This window comes from Diorhabda sublineata, chromosome 9 (genome assembly GCF_026230105.1).
Source record: "Diorhabda sublineata isolate icDioSubl1.1 chromosome 9, icDioSubl1.1, whole genome shotgun sequence".
Taxonomy (NCBI): domain Eukaryota; kingdom Metazoa; phylum Arthropoda; class Insecta; order Coleoptera; family Chrysomelidae; genus Diorhabda; species Diorhabda sublineata.
Window position 1 is genome coordinate 25,389,825 of NC_079482.1, and position 26,823 is coordinate 25,416,647.

The window sequence follows — 26,823 nt, forward strand, 5'->3', positions numbered from 1 at the left end:
TGTTATAATGAATTTGATGACAATGACTTTAGATTTCATTATAGTATCATCAAAATCCGTGTAGAATTAATCAAATAAAATTCAAAGTGGCGCAGTCAGTAGGATACTGAAAGGGATTTTATAGTAAATAATCATTTGGTTCAGTGATAAGAAGAATTTACGTAACAAGAAAGAAGAAAATAGAATTATTAAGAAGAAATGAAGATAACCAAAATTCTGTAAGTCGCTCATTCCTTTTAATCACGTCCTTCACCACAAGAGAACGCAGCCCCATTGTTTGTCTCCACTGTCAAATCTTCTCGATCAGCTGGGGTTAATTTGATGGCAGTAGCTGACTTTTTAAATTCAAGGTCAGCCACCTTAAGTCTTCTTCTCACTGTCCAGATCACTCACAGCCAATCCTCGCGTTTCTCTGAGGTCTTGTTAGGTTAGGTGTTTATTTTTTTCTCCGCAGCTATTGGTTTTTGGAAAAAATTAAAAAATGTCCATAAAACCATCCACGGTGAGCAAATTTTCAACATTCATCCAAAATTTGTGAATACTTTTTCAATAAATATAACAAATTTAGTTGATTTATTGTTATGAACTCGTCCCGAAATGAGCCGCGGAGCCGGCCCTATCAGGTTATAAGTCTAAAATTTGACGTTTTGTTTTTATATATATTTTTATCATTTGTTTGCGTTGTTTTTTCTCAACTAATTCCTAGGAAGGTCTTTCTATTTATTTATTAGTTTCTGGAATTGTCGAGAAATTCGTTTTGGGTATAAAAACGAGTTTGTTTAGCGGAGTTAGTTGGTTTAACATAAATTTAATTTGAATAAAGTATAATATAACTGGGATATAGTCTATTTTAAGTGGGAGAGAGTAATAAAACGTTGGAATTATGACTTCGCTTTGGTTGTTCGAATTAAATCGTGGTCGTACTTCGCTTCAGGATGAATTTCGTGAAGTTCGTCGTCCAAAATGGGGTGTTGTGCCAAAATACATCGATGCTGATATTGCAAAATCGTCATGTGACATACCGTGAGATTGAGGCATACCTGGACATCAATTCCGCACTCATACTTTTAATATTGCATGAAAATTTGGTTGTCAGAATGATTTATTCGATTTAGATAACGCATAATTTGACATTCGTTCAAAAAAAGCGCAAAGAAATGATGAAAAAGACGAATTATGGATCCTATGCTGATGAGGTCGAAACTAAGCAACAATCGATTGTATACACAACAACTGGTCTATCGACAACAATGGAGCGAGGGATATTGAACTAATTTTGGAAATAGTGCGTCAGATGTGTATTTGGATTACTGGGGATACCACGTTTGTTAAAAAACGCGCCGCTTTCTCTACCTCATGGTGGTATTTTTGCCAAAACGTGTGTTGTACTATTTACAGCGCTCGTACGCCGAAACTATTGATTTTAGGAAAAAAAATGTTATGACATAAATTGTAGAAAATTTTGTTTACAATCATTTTGTATAGATATATTTTTCTCGTAAAATGCACCGGAAAAGAGTTATAATCAAAAAACCGATTTTAGACGCCATTTTTTCAATATGGCGGCGCGAGCGGCGAAGATACGAAGCGGCAAAGTTAAAATTCGGAAATAACACGACAAAATCTATAAAATTACCAATTTTCAAAACTCTCGAAAACCTTTCCATTTAATCCCTATTTTTTGCACAAATTGACTGTACTATATCCTAAAAATTTTTTTTTAAAGTACAGCAACTTGTTACGTATCAAAATATCCGCATATTATTCGACATGGTTTCAATATCGACTGGTAATTTTTGTGACAGCAGATTAAAGAATCGAAATTGTAAAATGTACATTTTGAAATTGAAATTGAAAATTACTTAATAGTACAATTTGCGGTGCATACCATACCAAATTTGTACAATTTACATAACAATAACAAATTAAGTTGTTTTCATTTTTTTTTCATAACACTGTACAGGATTTCCTATCGATTTTCAATACAAAACGAATAAATCTCATAGTTTGATTATCTTCTAAAGTTCCAAGAATATTTCGACTACAAAAGCATGAATACAAAATTGGGAATATAGAGGGTGTCCCAAAATTAACGTCAGATCTTAATTAAACAGTTTTTAAGTGTCTAATAGTAAATTTTTTATCGGAATAAGGTTATTTGCATAAATCTAAATGAATTTCGTTGATGTTGAGTCTTCAATTTTAACGCACGCGTGGTTGTGGTTTTGTTGACGTAAACCCATAAAAAAAATCTAGTGGTGTTAAATCACGCGATCTAGGAGGCCAATTCTAATCATAGTACACGACCTGGGGTTGTCTCATGCAGTAATTGAAGTGTTTCATGGGAATGTGGTACATCGTGTCAATCATCGAGCACCAATAATAGTCACTGTTCGATCAAACTTATTTTATGGTCAAATTAAGCCTCAAACTGAACACGGACACGTTGTGGATGCGTTTGATTTTCGATAAGAATTTGCTGCCGCCGAAAAATGTACCAAATCGGGCTTATAATGTGGACGATGTAATATCAGATGAATCCCCCGATTGTTTCGGGTATAAAATCGTTGGGGGTGCGAAATTCCATCGGAAAATTCCCAAATGAACATAATTTCATTAACATAGATGTCAATTTGGTCGATTTTCGTATAAAAATGTACTAAATCGGGATTATAAAGTGGACGATGTAATATCAGATGAATCCCCCGATTGTTTCGGGTATAAAATCGTTGGGGGTGCGAAATTCCATCGGAAAATTCCTAAATAAACATAATTTCATTAACACAGATGCCAATTTGATCGATTTTCGTATAAAAATGTACTAAATCGGGATTATAATGTGGATGATGTAATATCAGATGAACCCCCCGATTGTTTCGGGCATAAAATCGTTGGGGGTGCGAAATTCCATCGGAAAATTCCTAAATAAACATAATTTCATTAACACAGATGCCAATTTGGTCGATTTTCGTATAAAAATGTACTAAATCGGGATTATAATGTGGACGATGTTATATCAGATGAATCCCCCGATTGTTTTTGTTATAAAATCGTTGGGGGTGGGAAATTCCATCGGAAAATTCCTAAATAAACATAATTTCATTAACACAGATGCCAATTTGGTCGATTTTCGTATAAAAATGTACTAAATCGGGATTATAATGTGGACGATGTAATATCAGATGAACCCCCCGATTGTTTCGGGCATAAAATCGTTGGGGGTACGAAATTCCATCGGAAAATTCCCAAATAAACATAATTTCATTAACACAGATGCCAATTTGGTCGATTTTCATATAAAAATGTACTAAATCGGGATTATAATGTGGACGATGTAATATCAGATGAACCCCCCGATTGTTTTGGGTATAAAATCTTTGGGAGTGCGAAATTCCCAAATAAACATAATTATTTTATGGTCAAATTAAGCCTCAAACTGAAAATTTACACCAAACACGGATACGTTGTGGATGCGTTTGTTTTTCGACCAGAATTTGGGGTCCACGACGCCGGATCGAGGTTCCTGCTTCGATATTGACATTCGATAGATCTTTTTCGGAGGGACCAGTACATTTGGCATCTCCAACTGATCCTGTATCCACTAATATTCCTACAATACCAAATCCGTTGTAATAAGTCTGTCTACCTCCAAAGCTTCCGGGTGACTTGGGAGGAACCGCCCTAAATCCCGGTAAAAAGGGGTTCGAGCACCTCCAAGAATATCTCCTCCATAAATTCCGGTGTACTTTTGTTTTTATTACTACGTTATTCATTTGAAATGAGTTACCTCGTATAAGTTAGTCGTTCAGGTTCACCTGGTATGAAATTGAAATAACAAATCATGATGGTATTCAATTTCCTCTTTAGGTAACTTCTAAATAATATATAATGGTGGTTACCATAGTTCTCACAAACATTTCAAGGCCGAAAATAATAAAAATAATTTGATGGATATACCCACTCTCACAAAATTTGATTGTTGCTTCGCGTTGGAATCTCGACTTGAAATGTGGATATTCCGTAGGATTTAATTATAAATAAACGTATCGAGACGAATCGTGCAAATTTTGAAGGTTTTATTTGAGGAAATATTCGTTAGAACGGTTCGGAAAACGTAGCAAAAAAATCGTAGTTTCCAATCGTTTTCTAATGTATCGTTATCGGTTTCTTATTCGATGTTAATCCTCTTCTTCAGTGACCGCCATTTTTCGTTCCTCTCAAGCCCATTCCACAAATGATCTATAGGATTCAAGTCGTTATCCTGCGTTAGGATGAAGTTTCCCCTTCCATCCGGAAACCTCCTCCAAAAGCCACGTTTTCTTTTATGCGACACTCCAAGAATCTTCCTGATCTTCCGTCGATTCGACCGCTTCCATCTCTACCATGAAGGCACGCTCTGCTTTCGTCTTAGAAGAGAACGAAGCCCCATTGTTCGCCACTCCAATTGCTTCCATTGGAACCTCCTGCAAATCGTAGACAGGCTGCTTGGTGAACTGGAGTTAATTTGGGATCAGTAGCTGGCCTTAAGTCTTCTTCCAACTGTCCAGCCGCTCATAGCCATTCCTAGCGTTTCTTGGAGGTCTTGTTAGACTTAAACGCCAGTGGGGACTCAATTTCTTAGCGATGTATTGATGATGAATCGGTCATCTCTTGAAATGCCCTCCAAAACCATCCAGAAACCTCCTGCTTGTGATTTCTGGCAAATCGTAGACGGGCTGCTTGGTGAACTGGAGTTAATTTGGGATCAGTAGCTGGCCTTAAGTCTTCTTCCAACTGTCCAGCCGCTCATAGCCATTCCTTGCGTTTCTTGGAGGTCTTGTTAGACTTAAACGCCAGTGGGGACTCAATTTCTTAGCGATGTATTGATGATGAATCGGTCATCTCTTGAAATGCCCTCCAAAACCATCCAGAAACCTCCTGCTTGTGATTTCTGGCAAATCGTAGACGGGCTGCTTGGTGAACTGGAGTTAATTTGGGATCAGTAGCTGGCCTTAAGTCTTCTTCCAACTGTCCAGCCGCTCATAGCCATTCCTTGCGTTTCTTGGAGGTCTTGTTAGACTTAAACGCCAGTGGGGACTCAATTTCTTAGCGATGTATTGATGATGAATCGGTCATCTCTTGAAATGCCCTCCAAAACCATCCAGAAACCTCCTGCTTGTGATTTCTGGCAAATCGTAGACGGGCTGCTTGGTGAACTGGAGTTAATTTGGGATCAGTAGCTGGCCTTAAGTCTTCTTCCAACTGTCCAGCCGCTCATAGCCATTCCTAGCGTTTCTTGGAGGTCTTGTTAGACTTAAACGCCAGTGGGGACTCAATTTCTTAGCGATGTATTGATGATGAATCGGTCATCTCTTGAAATGCCCGCCAAAACCATCCAGAAACCTCCTGCTTGTGCTTTCTGGCTAATCGTAGACGGGCTGCTTGGTGAACTGGAGTTAATTTGGGATCAGTAGCTGGCCTTAAGTCTTCTTCCAACTGTCCAGCCGCTCATAGCCATTCCTAGCGTTTCTTGGAGGTCTTGTTAGACTTGAACTCCAGTGGGGACTCATCGGTCACCTCTCTTGGGCCTTTATAACTTGTTTTGACAATTTTCAGGTAGAATTCTTGTACGTTGTTAACTAAGATGTATTTGGGTCGATGTTTGATGGCTAACTGATAGGGGTTGGACAGGTAGATAACCTTTTATAAGGGTCAGTAACCCCTAATTAGCATTATTGTAAACGAGCATAAAAACGGTGATTACCAATCGTAAAATAAAATTGGACTGTTAGAACGAGTAAAATTTTAGATTTTACGTTAACTTTTCAAAAGTAAAAAAGTTTAAATGTACTTCAAATATATTCGATATTCTTTTAGATTCTTATTCTAACGGAAACGGTAATTACATCAAAGTTATGTTGGTATTCCAGTTATTTTATATTTCATAAAATCTTCACAATGACTATCAACTCAACAATCACGATTTACATGAATTATTCTAATCGGAATTCTGTAAACAGGTGCTACAGTTATTTTAACGTAAGCGGTAAACACTTTAGAATCGAATTTGCTCTGGGAAAAATTTTTTGCGTTGCCAAATTAGTGCCAATATGAACTAATATGAACTTACGAGAGGACTAGGTTGATAGAAACCGAAATTACGTTAATAATATTGTTAAACATTTAAAAGTTAGTTTAAAGATTTAATGTAAACAAACAATTTGTATAAATAAACAAAGCGTGAATTAATTTGGGATAAATATCTCAAGGAAAAATTGGTGGATGGACTGAATGAGGCTAAATTTGGTAGGCATAAGTACCATAAAGAAAAAAAGCGAATTCTTAAACGATTGCGGCCAATAATTATTATAAATTCGTTCGACGAGATCAAAATTTCAATACGATTGTTGTCAAATTAGTGCCAATATGAACTAAGTTGAACTTACGAGAGGACTAGGTTGATAAATACCGAAATTACGCTCATAATGTCGTTAAACATTTAAAAGTTAGTTTAAAGATTTAATGTAAACAAACGTAAGATTGTAAATAAAAGAAAAACCATTTTTAAGTTAGGTTAAGTTGAATTAGGTTAGGTTAAGCTCGTTCTAGGTGTTATTTCAAACTCCCTGAGTTGTTTCTTGTCAAATTATACCATTTCTTGTACAACTACACTGTTTCATTACTTCCTCCATTTTCATTTCCCAAATAAATGGTTGCATGATTTGATATTATAATACGAAATAAGTTTTATGTAATAGAAGACAACCTTTATATTAATCATACTGAAAGTGTAAGTTACTTTTTGTATTTATTTTTTAAAATGTATCACATTCGGTCACAATACGAGGTTTATTTTAAATAAATTAGCATGCCTTACATAAATCACGATAGCTACACGATTCGTCGGTAAAATTTTTTGACTTTTAGATTGATGTCGAATTTTATAAACAGTGCGATCGATCAGTTATTTAACCATCGGTATGATAACATCGTCAGATGGTCTCCTTTTTTTATAGAGAGATATTTCAAATAGCCGAAATATTTTTGAAAATACGAGGGCACCTCCAATAATCACAGGTGTTTCGAAACGAAAATTGATAAATCGATTTCAATACTAACAGTAATATAGGTTAGGTTTATACACGAAATCACGAAAAATAATGTAATACAAAAAATAATTTTTCGATATACAGGGTGTCCCACGACGAGTTAAAACTGTCTGTATATATACGGCAAAATACTTATAGTAAAATCATGAAAATTTCTACGTTTGAGTTTTCGGATACGATCTTTTTAAATAAAATATTTTCAAAGATGGACGACTTCCGGTTCCACCGGAAGTCGACGGTAACTTTGTTATATTAAATAAAACACCCTGTATGTTAATACGTTTTTGAAATCTACGTAAAATTTTAGTATGTTTTTATCTAAAAAGTTTTTTCGAAAAATTCATACTTTTTGAGTTATTAATTTTTTTATATAAAATTTGACCGTTGCGGACCCTTATAAATTATTTTTTTACGAAAACACCCTTAAAGACATGAAAATGGTTTTTGTTCGGTTGCTTTTATAAAAATCGGAAATATTTGAATCTACTTTACAAAATTGTTCATTTTATACAGGGTGTATATAAAAAGTGGTCAAAGTTTAACTTCATAAATATCAAATTTCTTTATTTTTTCAAATAGAACACCCTGTATATTAATACATTTTTGAAATCTACGTTAAATTTAAGTATACTTTTGTCCAAAAACTTTTTATGAAAAACGCATACTTTTTGAGTTATTAATTTTTTTATATAAAATTTGACCGTTGCATACCCTTATAAATTATTTTTTTACGACGATACCCTTAAAGATACAAAAATGGTTTCTATTTGGTTGCTTTTAACAAGATCAGACGTATTTGAATCTAGTTTGAAAAATGTTTCGTTTTATACAGGGTGTGTATAAAAAGTATTCAAAGTTTAACTTCATAAATATCAAATTTCTTTATTTTTTCAAATAGAGCAACCCGGTTTTTTCTATTTTAATGCATTCAGGGGTAAAAAATAATGCAAATTCATATATACTTTCCTGTACTTAAACCTTACCGTTATCCAGATATTAAATGTTTTCTATCTATCTTTCAAAAATTATCCAAAAAACTAATATTAAAACAGAAGAGACTTAAAATCATTGCCATTTGAAGGATTTAATTCTGTGGATGACGTCTATTACCATGATAATATGGCATTTTTACAATTTGACGCATTTTTTTCGAAGTGAAATCGCCAAATTGTAAAACGGAAAGCACCTCGCGCGCAGATTCGTTTGAACGCCATATGCCCCCAGCCGCCATATTTGTTTGTTAATTAAGAAACTTTGAATAACTAACTTTAGGTTCTAACGTGTTTTTCAGTTTTTGAAAAAATATTTCAATATCAATTTTAAAATTCCGTGAAACTTGACCTTCTTTTAAAAATTAGTTTTGTTACGTCAATGGATCCAAGCGGGTCGCTGGCGTGGAACGGCAAACGGTGGGGGGCAAAGGGACATCACCACTTCACGCACTGACAACTGCGGATGTATCCCGGACGCTAGCGTACCCAAGCGGAACGTCGAAGCATCTTTCTAGGTACTTACATAGTGATTCTAAGCGGTGCACGGTGGAAATACAATTAAGAAAGATTGATTGTCTGTTATAATTTATATTTTTGTCTTTTCATTGTCTAAAAACTAATTTTTTTTTGTATAAAAACAAACGGCAGTACCTACGTATGTTTCTTTATCAGAACATTGACGTTTCTATTATCATTTTTGAAGCTTCCATCCAACCATGGGTTAAATATGTCTCAGTTTTGCTAACTATTTTCAATTTTAAAAATCTGATCTCTACGACGACCTTCTCTTATTATTTGGAGACGCAGAGAAGCTGTCTTTTGAAAATGACAGTTGATGTTAAAAAAATAAGAGGAGACCGTTTATTCGAAAAAGAAGAAGATAAAGGAGGTTGCCGGACGTTCCAAAACCTCAAGCGACCGTTTATACGAGAAAAAAGAAGAAAATGACAATTGTCGAAATATAAGCAGAGCTTTTAATCGAAAAAGAAGAAAATGATAGTCATCGTTAGTTCCAAAACATTAAAGGACCATTAATTCCAAGAAAAAAGAGGAAATGGGCAACTGTCGAACGTTTTATAATATCAAAAGACTGTTTTTTTTTTCGAAAAAGAAGAATATAAGAAAGTTATTCTACGTTCCGAAAAATCAAGAGATCGTTTATTCAGAAAAAAAAGAAGAAAATGATAGTTGTCAAACGTTCCAAAACATAAGCAGACCTTTCATTGGAAAAAGAAGAAGATAAAGGAGATTACTAAACGTTCCAAAACCTCAAGAGACCGTTTATTCGAAAAAAAAAAAGAAGAATATGACAGTTGTCTAACGTTTTAATATATAAGTAGATCGTTTATTCGAAAAAGAAGAAGAGAAACGAGGTTTCCGATCGTTCCGAAATATCAATAAACCGCTAATTCGAAAACAAGATGAAAATGTCATTTGTCGAACGTTCCAAAACGTCAAAAAACCGTTTATTCCAAAGAAAAACATGAAAATTTCAGTTGTAGATCGATCCCAAAACACAAGCGAATGGTTTATTGGGAAAAGAAGAAGATAAAGGAAGTTACTAAACGTTCCAAAACCTCAAGAGACCGTTTATTCGAAAAAAAAAAGAAGAATATGACAGTTGTCGAACGTTTTTAAATATAAGTAGACCGTTTATTCGAAAAAAAGAAGAAGATGACAGTTGTCTAACGTTTTAATATATAAGTAGATCGTTTATTCGAAAAAGAAGAAGAGAAACGAGGTTTCCGATCGTTCCGAAATCTCAATAAACCGCTAATTCGAAAACAAGATGAAAATGTCATTTGTCGAACGTTCCAAAACGTCAAAAAACCGTTTATTCCAAAGAAAAACATGAAAATTTCAGTTGTAGATCGATCCCAAAACACAAGCAAATGGTTTATTGGGAAAAGAAGAAGATAAAGGAAGTTACTAAACGTTCCAAAACCTCAAGAGACCGTTTATTCGAAAAAAAAGAAGAATATGACAGTTGTCTAACGTTTTAATATATAAGTAGATCGTTTATTCGAAAAAGAAGAAGATAAACGAGGTTTCCGATCGTTCAGGAATCTCAAGAAACCGTTAATTCCAAAACAAGATGAAAATTTCAGTTGTAGATCGATCCCAAAACACAAGCAAATGGTTTATTGGGAAAAGAAGAAGATAAAGGAAGTTACTAAACGTTCCAAAACCTCAAGAGACCGTTTATTCGAAAAAAAAGAAGAATATGACAGTTGTCTAACGTTTTAATATATAAGTAGATCGTTTATTCGAAAAAGAAGAAGATAAACGAGGTTTCCGATCGTTCAGGAATCTCAAGAAACCGTTAATTCCAAAACAAGATGAAAATTTCAGTTGTAGATCGATCCCAAAACACAAGCAAATGGTTTATTGGGAAAAGAAGAAGATAAAGGAAGTTACTAAACGTTCCAAAACCTCAAGATACCGTTTATTCGAAAAAAAAAAAGAAGAATATGACAGTTGTCTAACGTTTTAATATATAAGTAGATCGTTTATTCGAAAAAGAAGAAGAGAAACGAGGTTTCCGATCGTTCCGAAATATCAATAAACCGCTAATTCGAAAACAAGATGAAAATGTCATTTGTCGAACGTTCCAAAACGTCAAAAAACCGTTTATTCCAAAGAAAAACATGAAAATTTCAGTTGTAGATCGATCCCAAAACACAAGCGAATGGTTTATTGGGAAAAGAAGAAGATAAAGGAAGTTACTAAACGTTCCAAAACCTCAAGAGACCGTTTATTCGAAAAAAAAAAGAAGAATATGACAGTTGTCGAACGTTTTTAAATATAAGTAGACCGTTTATTCGAAAAAAAGAAGAAGATGACAGTTGTCTAACGTTTTAATATATAAGTAGATCGTTTATTCGAAAAAGAAGAAGAGAAACGAGGTTTCCGATCGTTCCGAAATCTCAATAAACCGCTAATTCGAAAACAAGATGAAAATGTCATTTGTCGAACGTTCCAAAACGTCAAAAAACCGTTTATTCCAAAGAAAAACATGAAAATTTCAGTTGTAGATCGATCCCAAAACACAAGCAAATGGTTTATTGGGAAAAGAAGAAGATAAAGGAAGTTACTAAACGTTCCAAAACCTCAAGAGACCGTTTATTCGAAAAAAAAGAAGAATATGACAGTTGTCTAACGTTTTAATATATAAGTAGATCGTTTATTCGAAAAAGAAGAAGATAAACGAGGTTTCCGATCGTTCAGGAATCTCAAGAAACCGTTAATTCCAAAACAAGATGAAAATTTCAGTTGTAGATCGATCCCAAAACACAAGCAAATGGTTTATTGGGAAAAGAAGAAGATAAAGGAAGTTACTAAACGTTCCAAAACCTCAAGAGACCGTTTATTCGAAAAAAAAGAAGAATATGACAGTTGTCTAACGTTTTAATATATAAGTAGATCGTTTATTCGAAAAAGAAGAAGATAAACGAGGTTTCCGATCGTTCAGGAATCTCAAGAAACCGTTAATTCCAAAACAAGATGAAAATTTCAGTTGTAGATCGATCCCAAAACACAAGCAAATGGTTTATTGGGAAAAGAAGAAGATAAAGGAAGTTACTAAACGTTCCAAAACCTCAAGATACCGTTTATTCGAAAAAAAAGAAGAATATGACAGTTGTCTAATGTTTTAATATATAAGTAGATCGTTTATTCGAAAAAGAAGAAGATAAACGAGGTTTCCGATCGTTCCGGAATCTCAAGAAACCGCTAATTCGAAAACAAGATGAAAATGTCATTTGTCGAACGTTCCAAAACGTCAAAAAACCGTTTATTCCAAAGAAAAACATGAAAATTTCAGTTGTAGATCGATCCCAAAACACAAGCAAATGGTTTATTGGGAAAAGAAGAAGATAAAGGAAGTTACTAAACGTTCCAAAACCTCAAGAGACCGTTTATTCGAAAAAAAAGAAGAATATGACAGTTGTCTAACGTTTTAATATATAAGTAGATCGTTTATTCGAAAAAGAAGAAGATAAACGAGGTTTCCGATCGTTCAGGAATCTCAAGAAACCGTTAATTCCAAAACAAGATGAAAATTTCAGTTGTAGATCGATCCCAAAACACAAGCAAATGGTTTATTGGGAAAAGAAGAAGATAAAGGAAGTTACTAAACGTTCCAAAACCTCAAGAGACCGTTTATTCGAAAAAAAAGAAGAATATGACAGTTGTCTAACGTTTTAATATATAAGTAGACCGTTTATTCGAAAAAGAAGAAGATAAACGAGGTTACCGATCGTTCAGGAATCTCAAGAAACCGTTAATTCCAAAACAAGATGAAAATTTCAGTTGTAGATCGATCCCAAAACACAAGCAAATGGTTTATTGGGAAAAGAAGAAGATAAAGGAAGTTACTAAACGTTCCAAAACCTCAAGAGACCGTTTATTCGAAAAAAAAGAAGAATATGACAGTTGTCTAACGTTTTAATATATAAGTAGACCGTTTATTCGAAAAAGAAGAAGATAAACGAGGTTACCGATCGTTCAGGAATCTCAAGAAACCGTTAATTCCAAAACAAGATGAAAATTTCAGTTGGAGATCGATCCCAAAACACAAGCAAATGGTTTATTGGGAAAAGAAGAAGATAAAGGAAGTTACTAAACGTTCCAAAACCTCAAGAGACCGTTTATTCGAAAAAAAAGAAGAATATGACAGTTGTCTAACGTTTTAATATATAAGTAGATCGTTTATTCGAAAAAGAAGAAGATAAACGAGGTTTCCGATCGTTCCGGAATCTCAAGAAACCGCTAATTCGAAAACAAGATGAAAATGTCATTTGTCGAACGTTCCAAAACGTCAAAAAACCGTTTATTCCAAAAAAAATGAAAATTTCAGTTGTAGATCGTTCCAAAACACAAGCAGATGGTTTCTTGGGAAAAGAAGAAGATAAAGGAAGTTACTAAACGTTCCAAATCCTCAAGGGACCGTTTATTCGAAAAAAAAAAAGAAGAATATGACAGTTGTCGAACGTTTTTAAATATAAGTAGACCGTTTATTCGAAAAAAAGAAGAAGATGACAGTTGTCAACCGTTTAAAATATAAGTAGATCGTTTATTGGAAAAAGAAGAAGATAAACGAGGTTTCCGATCGTTCCGGAATCTCAAGAAACCGCTAATTCGAAAACAAGATGAAAATGTCATTTGTCGAACGTTCCAAAACGTCAAAAAAACGTTTATTCCAAAAAAAAGAAGAAAATTTCATGAAAAATTGTTTTTGTACGCCCCTTATATTCATTTGTTAAAATATTTATGTTAAATTTATAATTTTTTCAACTATTTTTCAATACACCCCTGTATTTTACCAATTTACACTTTAGCTATTTAAATAAAAAATTGAGACTAAAATATGGAAGTTAATCGTAATAATAAAAACAAAAAATTAAAAAAATACGTTTATTCATTGAAGAAATTATTTATTTATTTCAAATTTACAAGCTTGAGTGTACCTACAAAATGTCGACTACAAACGACGAATTCTCCGTTGCTTCCATTTGCTCGGGATGGTGTCGCCTTTTATGTTTCTTCAACTGAGACGACGAAGTGTAACTTTTAACGCAAAAATTACACTTGAAATGCTTTATTCCAGTATGTTGTTGCATGTGGTACTTCAAATGTACAGACTGCAAGAAAGTTCTACCGCAGCACATGCACAAGAACTTCCTTCCGCCGTGCTTTTTCTGGTGATACATAAAAGTATCGTAAGTTTTAAATTCCATGTTACATTCCGCACACGAAAACTCACAAGAATTGGAATGTACCGCTTCGTGTTTCTTCAAACTCCATTGCGTTGGAAATGATTTTGGACAACCGTCGTGACTGCAATGGAACCTAAAAAAAACAATTCACTCTAAACCTTTCGTCCATATTTATCCATAAAATTCACTTATTGTATTCACTACCTTGATTACATTTTTTCAACTCATAAAAGATGAAAAAACACGAAAATAAAATTGAATTGTTTATATTATAACCTTCAACAAAAATCCTAGAACTACTAGAACAGATTCGGATTAGTTAATGAACTGAACACAAAACTAAACAATGTCAATAGTATCAGAGTTGAATCGGAATCGAAGCAACGAACAAACCTATCAACTCTTATTTAAACAACGTTGCCAGACTTCGAAAAAATTACGGAAATGTAAAAAAAAATGAGGTTAAAACTTAAATTTTGTTATAAATACGTACCTAAACCTGTAATGGGTCTTTATATGTGCCGTTAAGGTCCCCGTTTTATTAAAACTTTTCCCACAATACGGACATTGGTATCTGTGGAGTCCCATATAATGATTTAGAAAAGAGTCGCCGTTATATAATTCAGCATTATCCGAACAGATATTACAATTGAAATATTCGCTGTGTAAAGACATGTGGGGCACAAGTCCGCTTTCGAATGAAGCGAAAAACATACCAGGGCAAACCGGGCAAGCAAACCGAATGTTAATTCTTCTTCTAAGTACAGTTTGCGGTTGTTTAGGTGACGAAGGGACTTGTCTTATAACTTTTACAGTTACCGGTTGTATATTCATATTTTCCATGTCAATTTCTCGTTGATCATATTCTTCAAGTTCTTGTTGATCCGGCACAACTTCCTGGTTATCCCCTTCTTCGTATTCGATTATTTCTTCCTTTGTGTTTTCATCGAGTACATCTTCTTGTTCTCCTTCTAGATAATGTTGAATTTCATCGTCGATTAGTTGAGAATCATCGTTATCTTCGCTTTGTACTATTCTACTTTCACTAAATTCATTTTTGATGTCACTATCTGAGTCTTTATCACAAACTTCATTCTCCAAATCTGGTTCTGTTTGTTTAGAAATCAACTTTAGATGATTATCTCTAAATTGTAAAATGAAGTTGTAGGCTATTCTCACTGTTTTAAAACATGGCACACAAACTCCTTGGGGTATATCCTCAGATAAATCCAACTGAAATTTAAAAGCATATAAGCAAAATATTAGGTCTAATAATTAAAATTCAATTTCAACCCAATGGTAAATTAGAAAATATGAATCATTATTGGTGTTTAATATGTAGAATTAGATCATAACTATCTTAGAAATTCAGTTTAACATGTTGGAATAAAAATATTAATTCATATACATTCAAACTAAAACTGTTTTATTTAGGTAAAATACCATTGTAATACCTGATAAGGCAAGGGGCTGGAATATTGATAAACACTCTTATCAGTTATTTGTGAAAGGGGATGTTTATGTTGCAAAGAGGGTAAGATAATAAGGTTCTGGTTAAAACTTGAGAAAATACATTTCATTCTAAAAACTACATTCTTGTAAACAAGGTTGATTTCTACATTATTAAGAAGTTTCATTTTAAAACCCATAACATACACGAATATAATTGTATTAGAATAGTGATAGAAATAATTAAATCATAAACTGTCAAAAAATGTTTTTCATAATATACGTAAAATTTATTAATTACCTATTATTTTCTTTAAATATGAAATACTAGAAATTGTTATCTTTTTAATATAGATAACAGTTTAAGAAAATTTGATTTACCTCGATAGAAGTGCAATAAGTAATCATGGTGCTAACTTCTACATCACAATTTGCAATTGGTCCTCGTAAAGGATATAACTTTGAAGATGTTTCTAAACAAACAAGACACCTATCATCTGAAATTGTTTGTGTTTTTATTTTACTCATTTTAATTGTAATGATTTAACCAATTTCAAAATACACAGTGTTAATCAAATATACTATTTTACTTAAACCATGATATTGACAATTGGCGTTCATTATGACATTAATGACATAACGACATGTACCTTATTGCTTCCAAGTTCTATGCAATAATTTTATTAAATAGAAGAGAGAATTAACTTTTAAACTTTGACGTGACATTGACAAACGTTCAATGTTCATTATTTTGAAGATTTGCGACGTACATAAAGAAAAAATATAAACGAATTTAATTTTTGGGTACAATTATTTTTCTTCTTTATAAAAATAACACATCCAAAGTAAATATTAAAATGGAAGAAGATATTCTTACAACATTAAAAATTTTAATAATAGGTGAGAGTGGTGTAGGGAAATCGAGCCTTCTCCTTAGGTTTACAGAAGATAATTTCGACCCCGAACAAACTTTAACAATCGGAGTAGATTTTAAAACAAAACGATTAAATATAGATGGTAATACGGTGAAACTGGCTATATGGGATACCGCGGGACAAGAAAGATTTAGAACATTAACACCATCCTATTATAGAGATGCTCAAGGTGCCATTTTAGTATTTGACGTTAGCAATTATGCATCGTTCTCTAAACTAGAGATGTGGCTAAATGAATTAGAAACTTATTCTACCAAAAGTGATATCATTAAAATGATTGTTGGTAATAAAATAGATGTGGTAAGTTCTTTCTTATTCATACTTCATTTTTATAAAATTTTAAGGATTTCCATTCTATTATTCTTTTAACTTATATTTTTCATTCGTTGACCTCTTATACGCTGCGATTTTATAAATCTGGTGCTAGTTTCTTCATTTCTTCAGTGTTCATAAAGATTCTATATTGTCCATCAGCCATATATTCTTCGTGTCATTTTTCTTTCAAAGGTGTTAAGTTGTTCTTCATCAACTTTGTATATTTTCATTTTAGTACGTCTACTGATTTTTTTGCATAGAATTAGAAGCCAGAATTTATGGTATGCCTGCATGGATCCTTTGAGTGATTTCCTCTCATCGTTCATTTTGTTCATTAACCCCCTTGAATATATATTTTTAGGTCATTAACATGTTGAAATATTACAGGGGATGGTCTGGCATATTCCCTTCCATTTTTTAAGTTTTCCCAATTCCATAAGTTGTCAGACTAACTGACAATTCAATATTAACACTTCCTCATAAACTTGCAACTCTGTTTAATAATTTTTTAATGTAAACACCCCATTTGGAAGTAGTTCTTCAACAGATTCTATAAGATTTTTTGCAATTTGTCCCACAGTCAAAAAGAAATACTTTCTCAGATCTGTTTTTTGTGATAACTTGATTTCTATAAGAATGATTTTCATAGAAAATGTACTATAGTTTCAATGAAAAATTTTGTTTTGGAGAAATCGATGTAATTTTTTTGTGTTGAAGAATAAACGAGAAGTATCTAGAGAAGAAGCCATGAGATTTGCCAAGAGACATCAAACTTTATATATTGAAGCTAGTGCTAAAACAAAGGATGGAGTACAATCAGCTTTCGAAGAATTAGTCCACAAAGTAAATATATTAATCTGTTTAGTAATTATTGAATATTTATAAGTTTAGTTATTTTTTTTCTCCAATGAAATGTGGTATTCCAAAAAAAATTATCATTGTTGTAGATAATACAAACACCGAGTTTATGGGAATCTTATGCAATGAACAACATTCACGTAGGAAATAAGGACCATCCGGAACAGTCTAGATGTGCCGGATACTGTAATTTAGTCTAAATTATAATTATTTTCACCTTTTTATCAACAATAAGTTAAACTTTCTTGTGTTTTAACGAATACTAATCACATTGCTTATTGGATGTTACAAATAATATATAAACACTAGTAGATCTATTGGTCACAGCACAACAGCTTCTTCTATCAGCCTTTTCCTGATTCCCAATGCATCATTAAGTGAATCATTCCATTGTGAAGTTGATTTATTTTTGTTACACTTCTTTTTTCTTAGTATTTTTCAGTTGTTGGTACCAGAAAAGCTGTCCCTCTAATTTTTACTCGAGAATCACACTAAGAATACAAAATAAAGTTTTCACAAGGAGTATTGGTGCATGTGAGTGTCCTTTCCATTCCTAATAATTTTTTATTTCATTACAGATGAATAAAATTCGCAGTTGGTAGTTTATAATCTGTTTTAGAGAATCGGACCTTATTTTTATAAGATAGTATGAAAACAATTGTAAAATATCGATAAATTACTATATTAATCTCATTGAAACCTAGTATATAATGTGATAAGTAACTTATATAACCAAATGTATCTAAATATTTTTTTTATCAATTAATAAAACCGATTTTTGTGAAAAACTGTTTATTTTATTTTTTATCCATTTCCACCCTGTTAACAGTTTCTTGATAAAAAATAAATCCTTTAATACGATTATAAAGTCACTTAATACGATCTGGACTCAAAAAAGTGGTTCAAAACGATTTTTTAATTTCATATCCAAGGAATGACGAGAATGGACAAAAATAACAGGATATTAATAAATTTTTGTTACAAACATAAATCTTATGTGTTTAAATAAAAAAAATGAAAATAGAGTTATAAATGGCCCTATTTTTATTTAAATAAATATGGTAATCACCTCGTTATAGCAAATAATTTCTCTTATAATTTACAAGATTCAATTCTACACAAAAATCGGTTTTTCTATTTTATTTACAACTATAAAAAACCTGCTACAAAATAAAATTGTTTATTTAACTAATTGTTTTATTTCATTGCCTAAAATTTATTATTCTCTATCAAAATATGACTAATTCACTTACCCAATTTTATGTTTTACAAAGGCACTATAAAATAAAAAAATAATTCAGTAATGACTCACTCACTAAGGAAGTTAAAATCGTTTTGATAGTTAAAAACACTTTAGATGTTTCACAATTTAACTATGATTTTTATTGAAATTCTGTAATACCCGCAAATATTACTTAACCTATAAAAAATAAAGTTTACAATACCAAATCACCTAGATCTATGGTTTTCGCATAGTGTATCCATGTCACAATGAAGTGAAACGGACCACCGAACTATACCACTCAGATCACAGATCAAGAGAAACAGAAATAGCAACTTTGTAAATTTATAATTCAAAATTTAATGAAGTTATAGTATAATATACGTATAATAAATAATGAAATTGAATCCATTTAAGAATATTTGAATTTATCAGTCATTTCTGATGACGGAAATTATGTGGTAAGTTCCCATAAGAAGATACAAATATCGCATCGTAAGTACATTAGCTTAATTCGGTTGTGAATCATTATATTACATCTAGGGAATGTTTTGGATAATAATATCCACAAAACTACATTTAACAAAATTCATTCGTAAATGATATGCGATTGATCCGCAGGATGTAAGCTAAGCCACTGTCTTGTTTAGAATAACTTACAACGTTGCCAAATGTAATTAATATAATAAACTAAAATGAGAGAATAAATAAAAAATTATTTGAAGATTTGCTTTCGTCATTTCGAAAAATAGGATTTTTTCTCGATTTTTAAACCAAAAAAGTCGACTTTGATTTGTTATAACTCTATTTATACTATATTAATAATCTTGTACATTGAAATGTAAAAATTGAATTTTGTTACATATAGGATTATAATACTTATTCCCCCTTTTGTAATGAAACAAAAAAAAACATTTTTTATACATTTATAATTGGAAAAATTACCTGTTTTAATATTTTCAAAAATTTACAACTACACACTATCAGTCAAATTCAAGTTTTTTCATTTTCTGGTTTCGGTAGCCTCATCAAGACATCTCTTTTCCTTTGTAACAACTTATTTTTAGTTTCTTGTATGGTTTCACACTCAGGAGCATAACAAACATGAAGAATACCACCATAAAACGATTTTGTATCTAATAATCTTTTAGCAATACGAGCTGACTGAATTCTTTGATACCTGACATGATAACACTCTGTAAACAATTCATTTGATGCATCAGCAACAACAGTGATACTTAAAACTTGACCATATTTGGTACAAAGTTGTTTCAATTCATTTCGTAAACCTATAGAAGGTACACCATATATGTACAAATGTTGAGATTCCTGATTTATAGTATACACCTAAAATCGACATCTAAATCTACTTAATTATATAAAAAATAATTCATGTTCTGATATAATGAAAAAGACATAACTAGACTTTATTCTAATAATTATATTCACCTTAACTGCAGTCAATTTTCTCCCTTGACGATACGCAGGTCTTGTAGTACATAATTCTAACTGAACGTGATGAATTTTTTCTTTATCTTCACTCATTTTTTATAAAAAATATACTTAACATTTATAATTATGTATTATTTAACAATTCAAGATTAAAATATAGAGTTTTATATTATATATAAACATAAATATAACCTCACTTCTTTAGTCAAATCTGAAGTTAGGTCTAATCATAGATCTCAATCAATTTCGGTAAAGCGGTGCACATAATGATCGTTTTGTTTCTAATTTGGTATTCGTTGCATTAACTACTATTTTCGTGAATTTAAACAAATACTTAAGTCATAAAACTATAAAACTCAAGACCGGAAATGATGAAATAATTATCTTAAAACATAAGTTCTTTCACGAAATAAAATTCATAGATAAAGTGTATCTTATCTTTGTTTAAATTAAATGTTTCATTGCCGAATGGTTAGTTTTATCTATATTCAAAAAATTATTATAATTAAGAATTGTATATTTAGTAAGAATTTGGTTATATTAGAAATTAATTGATATGTATGTATTCAAATAGTGTGGCAACATTGCGCCACTGATATGTTATAATCACATAGTAAATACAGGGTGAAAATGATTGTACAATTGTCTTATCACAGTTTTATTAAAAGTTACGTAATATAATGAAAATAAAATATATTAAAATTATGGAAATTTCATTTTATTTGGACAAGCATGATTTAACCGATATTCTATGTATATCAAACCACTATTGTGCCAATAATAAAGTGCTAGTACGACGAATATATGCCACCATTGATGCGAATGTCCAACAAAGTCAAACTTTCCCGCCAAAAAACGTTCAGGAATCTTCGTTATGTATATAACAAATGCGATACCACTTATTATATACATTCCGATCACCCTAGGTAACAAAATCTAAAAATAAATCAACGCTACAGTTGGTACCAATGAAAAGATCATAGAGTATTAACTCACACAGACTAGTGGGTTTTCAAACCCACCATTTATGATGGACCAGTGTATAGTTGGTATCACACCGTATAATCCCCATGCTACAAAAACTATAGTTTTAATATTCGAGTGAATATTAAAATGAGGTATATGTAACGTCATTGCTATGGCAAATATCACAGTTACAGTGCTGGTATAAAACAACTGCAAGTCCTGAAAAATAATTTGCAATAACGTGTTCATTAAACAAACCATAGAACTAAATCTTGTTTTCATTTTATAGAACTAGGAGGACAAATAGATTTGTGGCGTTAAATACTATTCATACTAAATAGGTACAGAGTTTCAAGGTCAAGTGACTACGTTTGTAAGAAGGTTAATAAAAATTTGGTGTCTGCTGGTACTTGAAATATTATTTGAGGAGTCCTGACAAGAACTGTTTTTATATTTTAATAAAACAATAACAAGAACGCAATAAAGAGCAAAATGGACACTATTTGTTTACAATTTATACAATTGTCAGTTATATGTCAAAAGTGCTGTGTAAAACCGGTTGCGATTCGATCAATGAGGAATCTACAGAATTGCCAACTTTTATTCATATCAAAATATACGAGGGTCGGGTGGAAGTATTGTATTAAATAAAAATGTTTATGTATACAAATCGGTCATTTTTCATAGTTTCCGGACTATGATACTTACTGTATCGCACCAAAAGGCATAATAAATTCCAGATGTATATATCGCTAGTAAAGATAAAGCTATACCAAACAAATCATAAGAGAGATATTTATTACAATCTTTTTCCGATCTACACGAGAATGTGTGGTATAACGCTGATAAGGCCATGCATAACTAGAACAAAATATTTATGTTTTTAAAATAACAGCGATTAAAAAATTGTTGGTTAGGTATACTTACCACAAAACACGCTAAAAAAGATCCAACTATAATTTTATCGCTGAAAGTGGCCTGTATTTTCAATATCATAAAATCGTAAATAGGTAACAAGATAAAAAGAAATAATCCAAAAATGTGTGACCATATGTTGATCGTTTCATTCGTCCACCAAAATATACTACAAAAAAGACAGGTTATAATACATTTACTGATCCCGCGATTCTAAGTCGAACGCAGCCACGTGGCACGAAACAATTTAGAATAGATGTAGTGTCAAATGTCAACTGTCATTATAATCAGTTCTATACTGAATATATCGATTCTGATACAAAAACTTCAATGTAAATATAAATAATTCATTATTATTAAAATAGGAATAAACATCTGCCAACATAACCTGTTTTACTGGGTTGTTTGTAATCGATTATTCAAACTGATTCGCGTTAATGATACACAAATGAAACTACTTTTCACTCTAGACTGTTTCAGATAGAAGTATCACGTGACTGCATTAAATCGGTTATTTGTTAATCGATTATCGTAATCGATTAACGTTTTTGAATATAAATAGACTTACCTTGATACACATAAATCTGTGTTGAGATTTTTTCTGTATCCTGTCAAAATAAAAGGATTATGTTTCAAATATGGCGGAGCTTGGTCATAAGGCAACAATTCCTTCGCTTTTTGGTAAAAAATTTCGTCATATTCGTCATCATCGCTATCTTCGTCTATTGAATTTTTATTTGGAGCTCCAGACAAATCTTCTAATAATGATTGTGTGCGATAGTGCGATACAGCCTGAAATAATGCATTATTTCAAATTAAATAAATCGGCAACGTACCTATTATAAACACAGTTTCCTTTAGTCAACTTGGATAAATTGAATAGCATGCTATGTTGCCAAGCTTAAATATTATGCGTATTAATATTATATAACACCTTGTATCATCACGAAACAACCCTGTATTATCACTTCCAAGCATGCTAATAATCGAAATATTTTTTTTATTCATTCAAATTATTATTGAGCAAATGATATCGACGGATTATTATGTGTTTTAAAATAATTAATTATAGTTTGGCAACACTGTGACATAAAATCGAGTTTGATTCAAGCTTCGAACGCATACATTGACCTTCTCACGCTTCTGTTATCCTAATAACAGAAAAAGCGTGAACAACGTGGCATTGAGATGTAAACAAAATTCTTTCAATCAAGTAAAAAAGGAGAAGATGAATTTATTAAAAAAAAAAAGAGTAACGGACACAATATCAATGTGTTTTTTCTTTTATACAGTGTGATATTTTACTAATAACAATAAAATAAATGTAGTTAGTTGTTTGACAATTTTGTCACGTCTAGACAAAGCGATGTAGGAATAATTAAATCACGTAGGTAATTTTTGTAATTTGATTTTATTCATTTGTTTATTTAACGTATGTTAATAGTATTGGAAAAATTTAAATAATTTACATGTACTATTAAAGCGGCTGTAGCTGATATTTTTTTAAAATATTGAAAATATTAATCATTTCACTGTCCATAAATTGATATAAATATTTTTATTACAAAATATACATGGTATCAATTTTCGGAAAAATCAATAAATTCTCATGTGGCCATAGTTAGTGATAAAAAAACAATTATTATCGATAATTTCAAGGTTAGCACATAGTAGACGTATAAAATAAACATCATTAAACTAAAAGGTAGTTGCGCTTGATTGGGAAAAACTGCAGGAAACCACCGCCATGCAAATTAGTTCTTTTACTTCAACTTTGACAGGGTCATAACGCAAAGACGCCATCTCTACATTTAGTACTATGTCACTTTTGTTGCGTCATCATCGGCAACTTCACTTTTCCATTAGGCGAACATAACATGCAAGGGGTATTCATCACAACATGTAATAAACGCTAGACTTTATACTTAATGTTTATCTATTTAGAAGCTTTTATCCGAAAATCCAATAGGTAAACGAAATAAAGTTGATAATATAAATAATTAAAAGTTGTGTCACGATTATTATTTTGAAATTATGATTTGATGAAAAAGAAGAAGAAAATGAAGTGGCTACTGTTACGTGTACATAGATATATTCATTATTTTTAACTTTAAAGCTAATAATGATAGGTCAAGATTTTTAAAAACCATATCAAAACGTATTATTTCTAAGAATTTTGGATGTCGTTAATACAAGTATTGTATTATAAGTATGTAAATAAAAATCAGTCAAAAGTCAATCGGTCAATGTCAAATATGTTGGCAACTACAGTAATTCCACATAAAGTAGTTTTATGTTAACTTTTTATCTTTATTTGTATTGTCAATGCCAGTATGCAAGAAATAATTGATTAAGATTCTGTTTGTACATCGATTATACCATAAATCGACTACGAATTGAAAATTTTAATGATTAGGATTGTTTTTTCGGGTTAATGACCCATTGCATAAAAAAAGTCTGGTCAAGGTTATAGTTGGGGGCCGAATTTATCAACAGATTTATCACGTTGATTTTAATAAAAAATCTCACTCTATATCAAAAAATGTAATAGTATTTGCAAAGATAGGTGTAGGTAATAACTATTTACGTTTACAAATAATAATTAACTAGGTATCTAGTAAAATAGATCTGACAACACTGTAAAAACTATCATTAAATCAGCTGTTTCATATTTAAAACTCACTGTTAATAATGAGTCATTTTACCGCCATCTTGTCAATTTTTTTCAACTAAATATTTGTTTGGGATGTTTACTACGGGTTATACTTGAAATTCAATAAATTCAATTTCGTATAAAGTGTAATATTACCTCAGTAAAAGTGATAGGTAGTCGAAAGTTTTCTGAATTATTATTGAAATTGACCTAGATAAATCAACGGAACTTGTTCTTGGCAACTTTCTTATTTTACACAAAACGCACATTGTCGCCTTTATACTTAATGTCCATGTAAATACTTATAAACGAGTTTTTTATTTATTATTAACATACAACAGAAACGTACTTCATATTTCCAACCAATACAATTATTTTTTTGACACCCATAAATAATTTGTGACTTTTCAAATTATACGATTATAAGATGTGAAATGCTTGTATTATTATACAGAGTATATCAAAACTGCGTTTTATTGATATAATACCTAATAAAATATGAATATGGAAAATAATTTTAAAAAATTTATAATTTACATACCTCGCTCTCTCTATACGCCTTACTCATATGTTGAAAAGAGATAGCGACAAACGACATTAATTAGGTTCTATGAATAAAGATTCGTTTTGATTCCTTCTGATAACTGTCATTTACAGTAGTTTTCAAAACGTATTTATTTTATAATTAGATATATTTTACAAATGGATAAAATCCTTTATTTGTTATTTTTACTTAATAATTCAGTTGCTTGAAGTTTATGATTTATATTTAAAATGAAATATCAAAAATAGTACCAGCATAAATGTTATTTGTTTACTTTCAAATTTGTTGTGTCTAAATATACGTGAAACGGAAATGTAGTGCTGACAATATTTGTATTTTACGTAGTTGGTATGCTTGGAATATCCCGGAAAATAAAATTTTAATGTACCATTATAAACATTCAAGGTTTCCAATTATAATGTTTTTATAGCTGTAATTCAAAACAAAAGCTATTCAAAATTTAATTGTGAAGAAAATAAAAAATAAAGTTTGTTAACAGGAGAGAGATGTGCAAGTTATATTATACATCGTATAATGTGAAAGTGTTGATTGTAATTTCTAAACATTGATATCAGGTTTACTCACCTTAGAAGTGGTACAACAAGTTTCATTGTCATTGTCGTCAGTAACTACTTCATGTTTTGCTACCAAAGTAACGGTCATCTTATGAAAAAGAAAAAAAAACACGTGAAATAAAACAAAAAAAAACAAAAGAAATGTTTGTATCATTAACCTCAACTACCAGACTATTATTTATGCAAATTTGTTACTATTATCTATTCCAAACATCAATAGTAATGAATGCTGCACATTTTAAAACCCATTATTGTTTTAGCAATTTCCTAATAGACTATTTCGATATTTAATTTTTTTTATAGCAAAATTTATCACTAAATCTTATATTGTCTTGATTAAACTAAATTTGTAAGTAGTAGTTATCAATGTTTTAATTTACATAACACCCTGTATCACAAAAAGCAAAATAAAATATTAGATAACTTACCTTAGTTTGAGTTTCTTCTAGTTTCACGTTAACAATAATAATTTTTCTAATAATAACTTTACTGTACCGTAAATTATATAAAAATTGTTATTAACTCGACTTTCTATTCATTTGGCATCTTGAGCAAACTAACATCGAAAGTGAGCGCTAACGAAAACAACAAAATTACGTTGCCTTCCCGGAGACGGTGATCAACTGAGTTTTCCTCAGCTCGTCGACAATCTCCTACTGTTGCAAAACAACGACCTACTCAATAAATAAAATAACTTGACGACCTCCGTATTGTTTGTGACCATCACTCATTTTGAATTAAATATTAGGAGATGATGCTTAAGAAATCTGATTATACGAGAAAATAACCAATAACTAAATATAACAATATGGCGTTTTTTAGTGTGAATTTCCCTCCTTTATTAATGTTATTAGTTTGATCCAAAGATGTCGCTGTTTGCGTATAAACTATAATAATGTTGATTGAATTTAAAGTTGCTTAAATTCTATTTCGTTTCAAAAGTTCAAAATAAGATTAATCTATTAAAAATATATTTATAAATTTCTTTAATGATGACGTGATGAGTGAAGAAAATTTAGAAACATAAATATACTTAAATATACCTAGTGTACTCACAAATTGTTTGAAACTTGCCATATTCTCTCTTTAAAAATCACTGTAGTTAAAACGCTGCGAAAATTCAATAATTATTATTATCACTG

The 26,823-nt window shown here is 31.3% G+C and overlaps 4 protein-coding genes across 5 annotated transcripts; 1 reads left to right on the top strand and 3 right to left on the bottom strand.

Annotated features, from left to right (window-relative positions):
• Positions 1–13,480: 13,480 nt before the first annotated feature.
• LOC130448697 (zinc finger protein 680-like) lies at positions 13,481–18,865 on the bottom strand. 2 transcript variants are annotated; one of them, XM_056786172.1, is made up of 4 exons: positions 18,608–18,865; positions 15,628–15,719; positions 14,291–15,030; positions 13,482–13,930 (listed from the first exon to the last, which is right to left on the bottom strand). In XM_056786172.1, the coding sequence occupies exons 2-4, from the start codon at positions 15,652–15,654 to the stop codon at positions 13,549–13,551; spliced, it is 1,149 nt and encodes a 382-aa protein (XP_056642150.1). In that variant the 5' UTR covers positions 15,655–15,719; positions 18,608–18,865; the 3' UTR covers positions 13,482–13,548. The 2 variants fall into 2 exon arrangements, with proteins under 2 accessions (XP_056642149.1, XP_056642150.1); XM_056786171.1 differs by lacking the exon at positions 18,608–18,865 and having other exon boundaries at positions 13,481–13,930; positions 15,628–15,961.
• On the top strand, positions 15,940–18,142 carry LOC130448698 (ras-related protein Rab-18-B). The gene is made up of 3 exons (XM_056786173.1): positions 15,940–16,481; positions 17,214–17,339; positions 17,444–18,142. The coding sequence occupies exons 1-3, from the start codon at positions 16,104–16,106 to the stop codon at positions 17,552–17,554; spliced, it is 615 nt and encodes a 204-aa protein (XP_056642151.1). The 5' UTR covers positions 15,940–16,103; the 3' UTR covers positions 17,555–18,142.
• Positions 18,783–20,235, bottom strand: LOC130448699 (RNA-binding protein 48). Its single transcript, XM_056786175.1, has 2 exons — positions 20,026–20,235; positions 18,783–19,923 (listed from the first exon to the last, which is right to left on the bottom strand). Exons 1-2 carry the CDS (start codon positions 20,119–20,121, stop codon positions 19,570–19,572), a joined length of 450 nt encoding a protein of 149 aa, XP_056642153.1. The 5' UTR covers positions 20,122–20,235; the 3' UTR covers positions 18,783–19,569.
• A 441-nt stretch (positions 20,236–20,676) lies between these two features.
• On the bottom strand, positions 20,677–26,810 carry LOC130448627 (progestin and adipoQ receptor family member 3). Its single transcript, XM_056786067.1, has 8 exons — positions 26,738–26,810; positions 26,110–26,355; positions 25,692–25,769; positions 22,478–22,701; positions 21,922–22,078; positions 21,703–21,855; positions 21,025–21,213; positions 20,677–20,964 (listed from the first exon to the last, which is right to left on the bottom strand). The coding sequence occupies exons 3-8, from the start codon at positions 25,767–25,769 to the stop codon at positions 20,731–20,733; spliced, it is 1,035 nt and encodes a 344-aa protein (XP_056642045.1). The 5' UTR covers positions 26,110–26,355; positions 26,738–26,810; the 3' UTR covers positions 20,677–20,730.
• Between the last annotated feature and the right edge of the window lie 13 nt (positions 26,811–26,823).

Coding starts and splice junctions, on each gene's coding strand:
- LOC130448699 (XM_056786175.1), bottom strand. CDS start 20,121: ATGAGTGAAGATAAAGAAAAAATTCATCACGTTCAGTTAGAATTATGT. Junction 19,924..20,025: donor GAAAATTGACTGCAGTTAAG/GTGAATATAATT, acceptor TGTCGATTTTAG/GTGTATACTATAAATCAGGA.
- LOC130448697 (XM_056786171.1), bottom strand. CDS start 15,774: ATGAGTAAAATAAAAACACAAACAATTTCAGATGATAGGTGTCTTGTT. Junction 15,031..15,627: donor CTTATTGCACTTCTATCGAG/GTAAATCAAATT, acceptor TTTAAATTTCAG/TTGGATTTATCTGAGGATAT. Junction 13,931..14,290: donor AAGACCCATTACAGGTTTAG/GTACGTATTTAT, acceptor TGTTTTTTTTAG/GTTCCATTGCAGTCACGACG.
- LOC130448698 (XM_056786173.1), top strand. CDS start 16,104: ATGGAAGAAGATATTCTTACAACATTAAAAATTTTAATAATAGGTGAG. Junction 16,482..17,213: donor TTGGTAATAAAATAGATGTG/GTAAGTTCTTTC, acceptor TTTGTGTTGAAG/AATAAACGAGAAGTATCTAG. Junction 17,340..17,443: donor TCGAAGAATTAGTCCACAAA/GTAAATATATTA, acceptor TCATTGTTGTAG/ATAATACAAACACCGAGTTT.
- LOC130448627 (XM_056786067.1), bottom strand. CDS start 25,769: ATGACCGTTACTTTGGTAGCAAAACATGAAGTAGTTACTGACGACAAT. Junction 22,079..22,477: donor ACAGATTTATGTGTATCAAG/GTAAGTCTATTT, acceptor TCTTTTTTGTAG/TATATTTTGGTGGACGAATG. Junction 21,856..21,921: donor CTTTTTTAGCGTGTTTTGTG/GTAAGTATACCT, acceptor ATTTTGTTCTAG/TTATGCATGGCCTTATCAGC.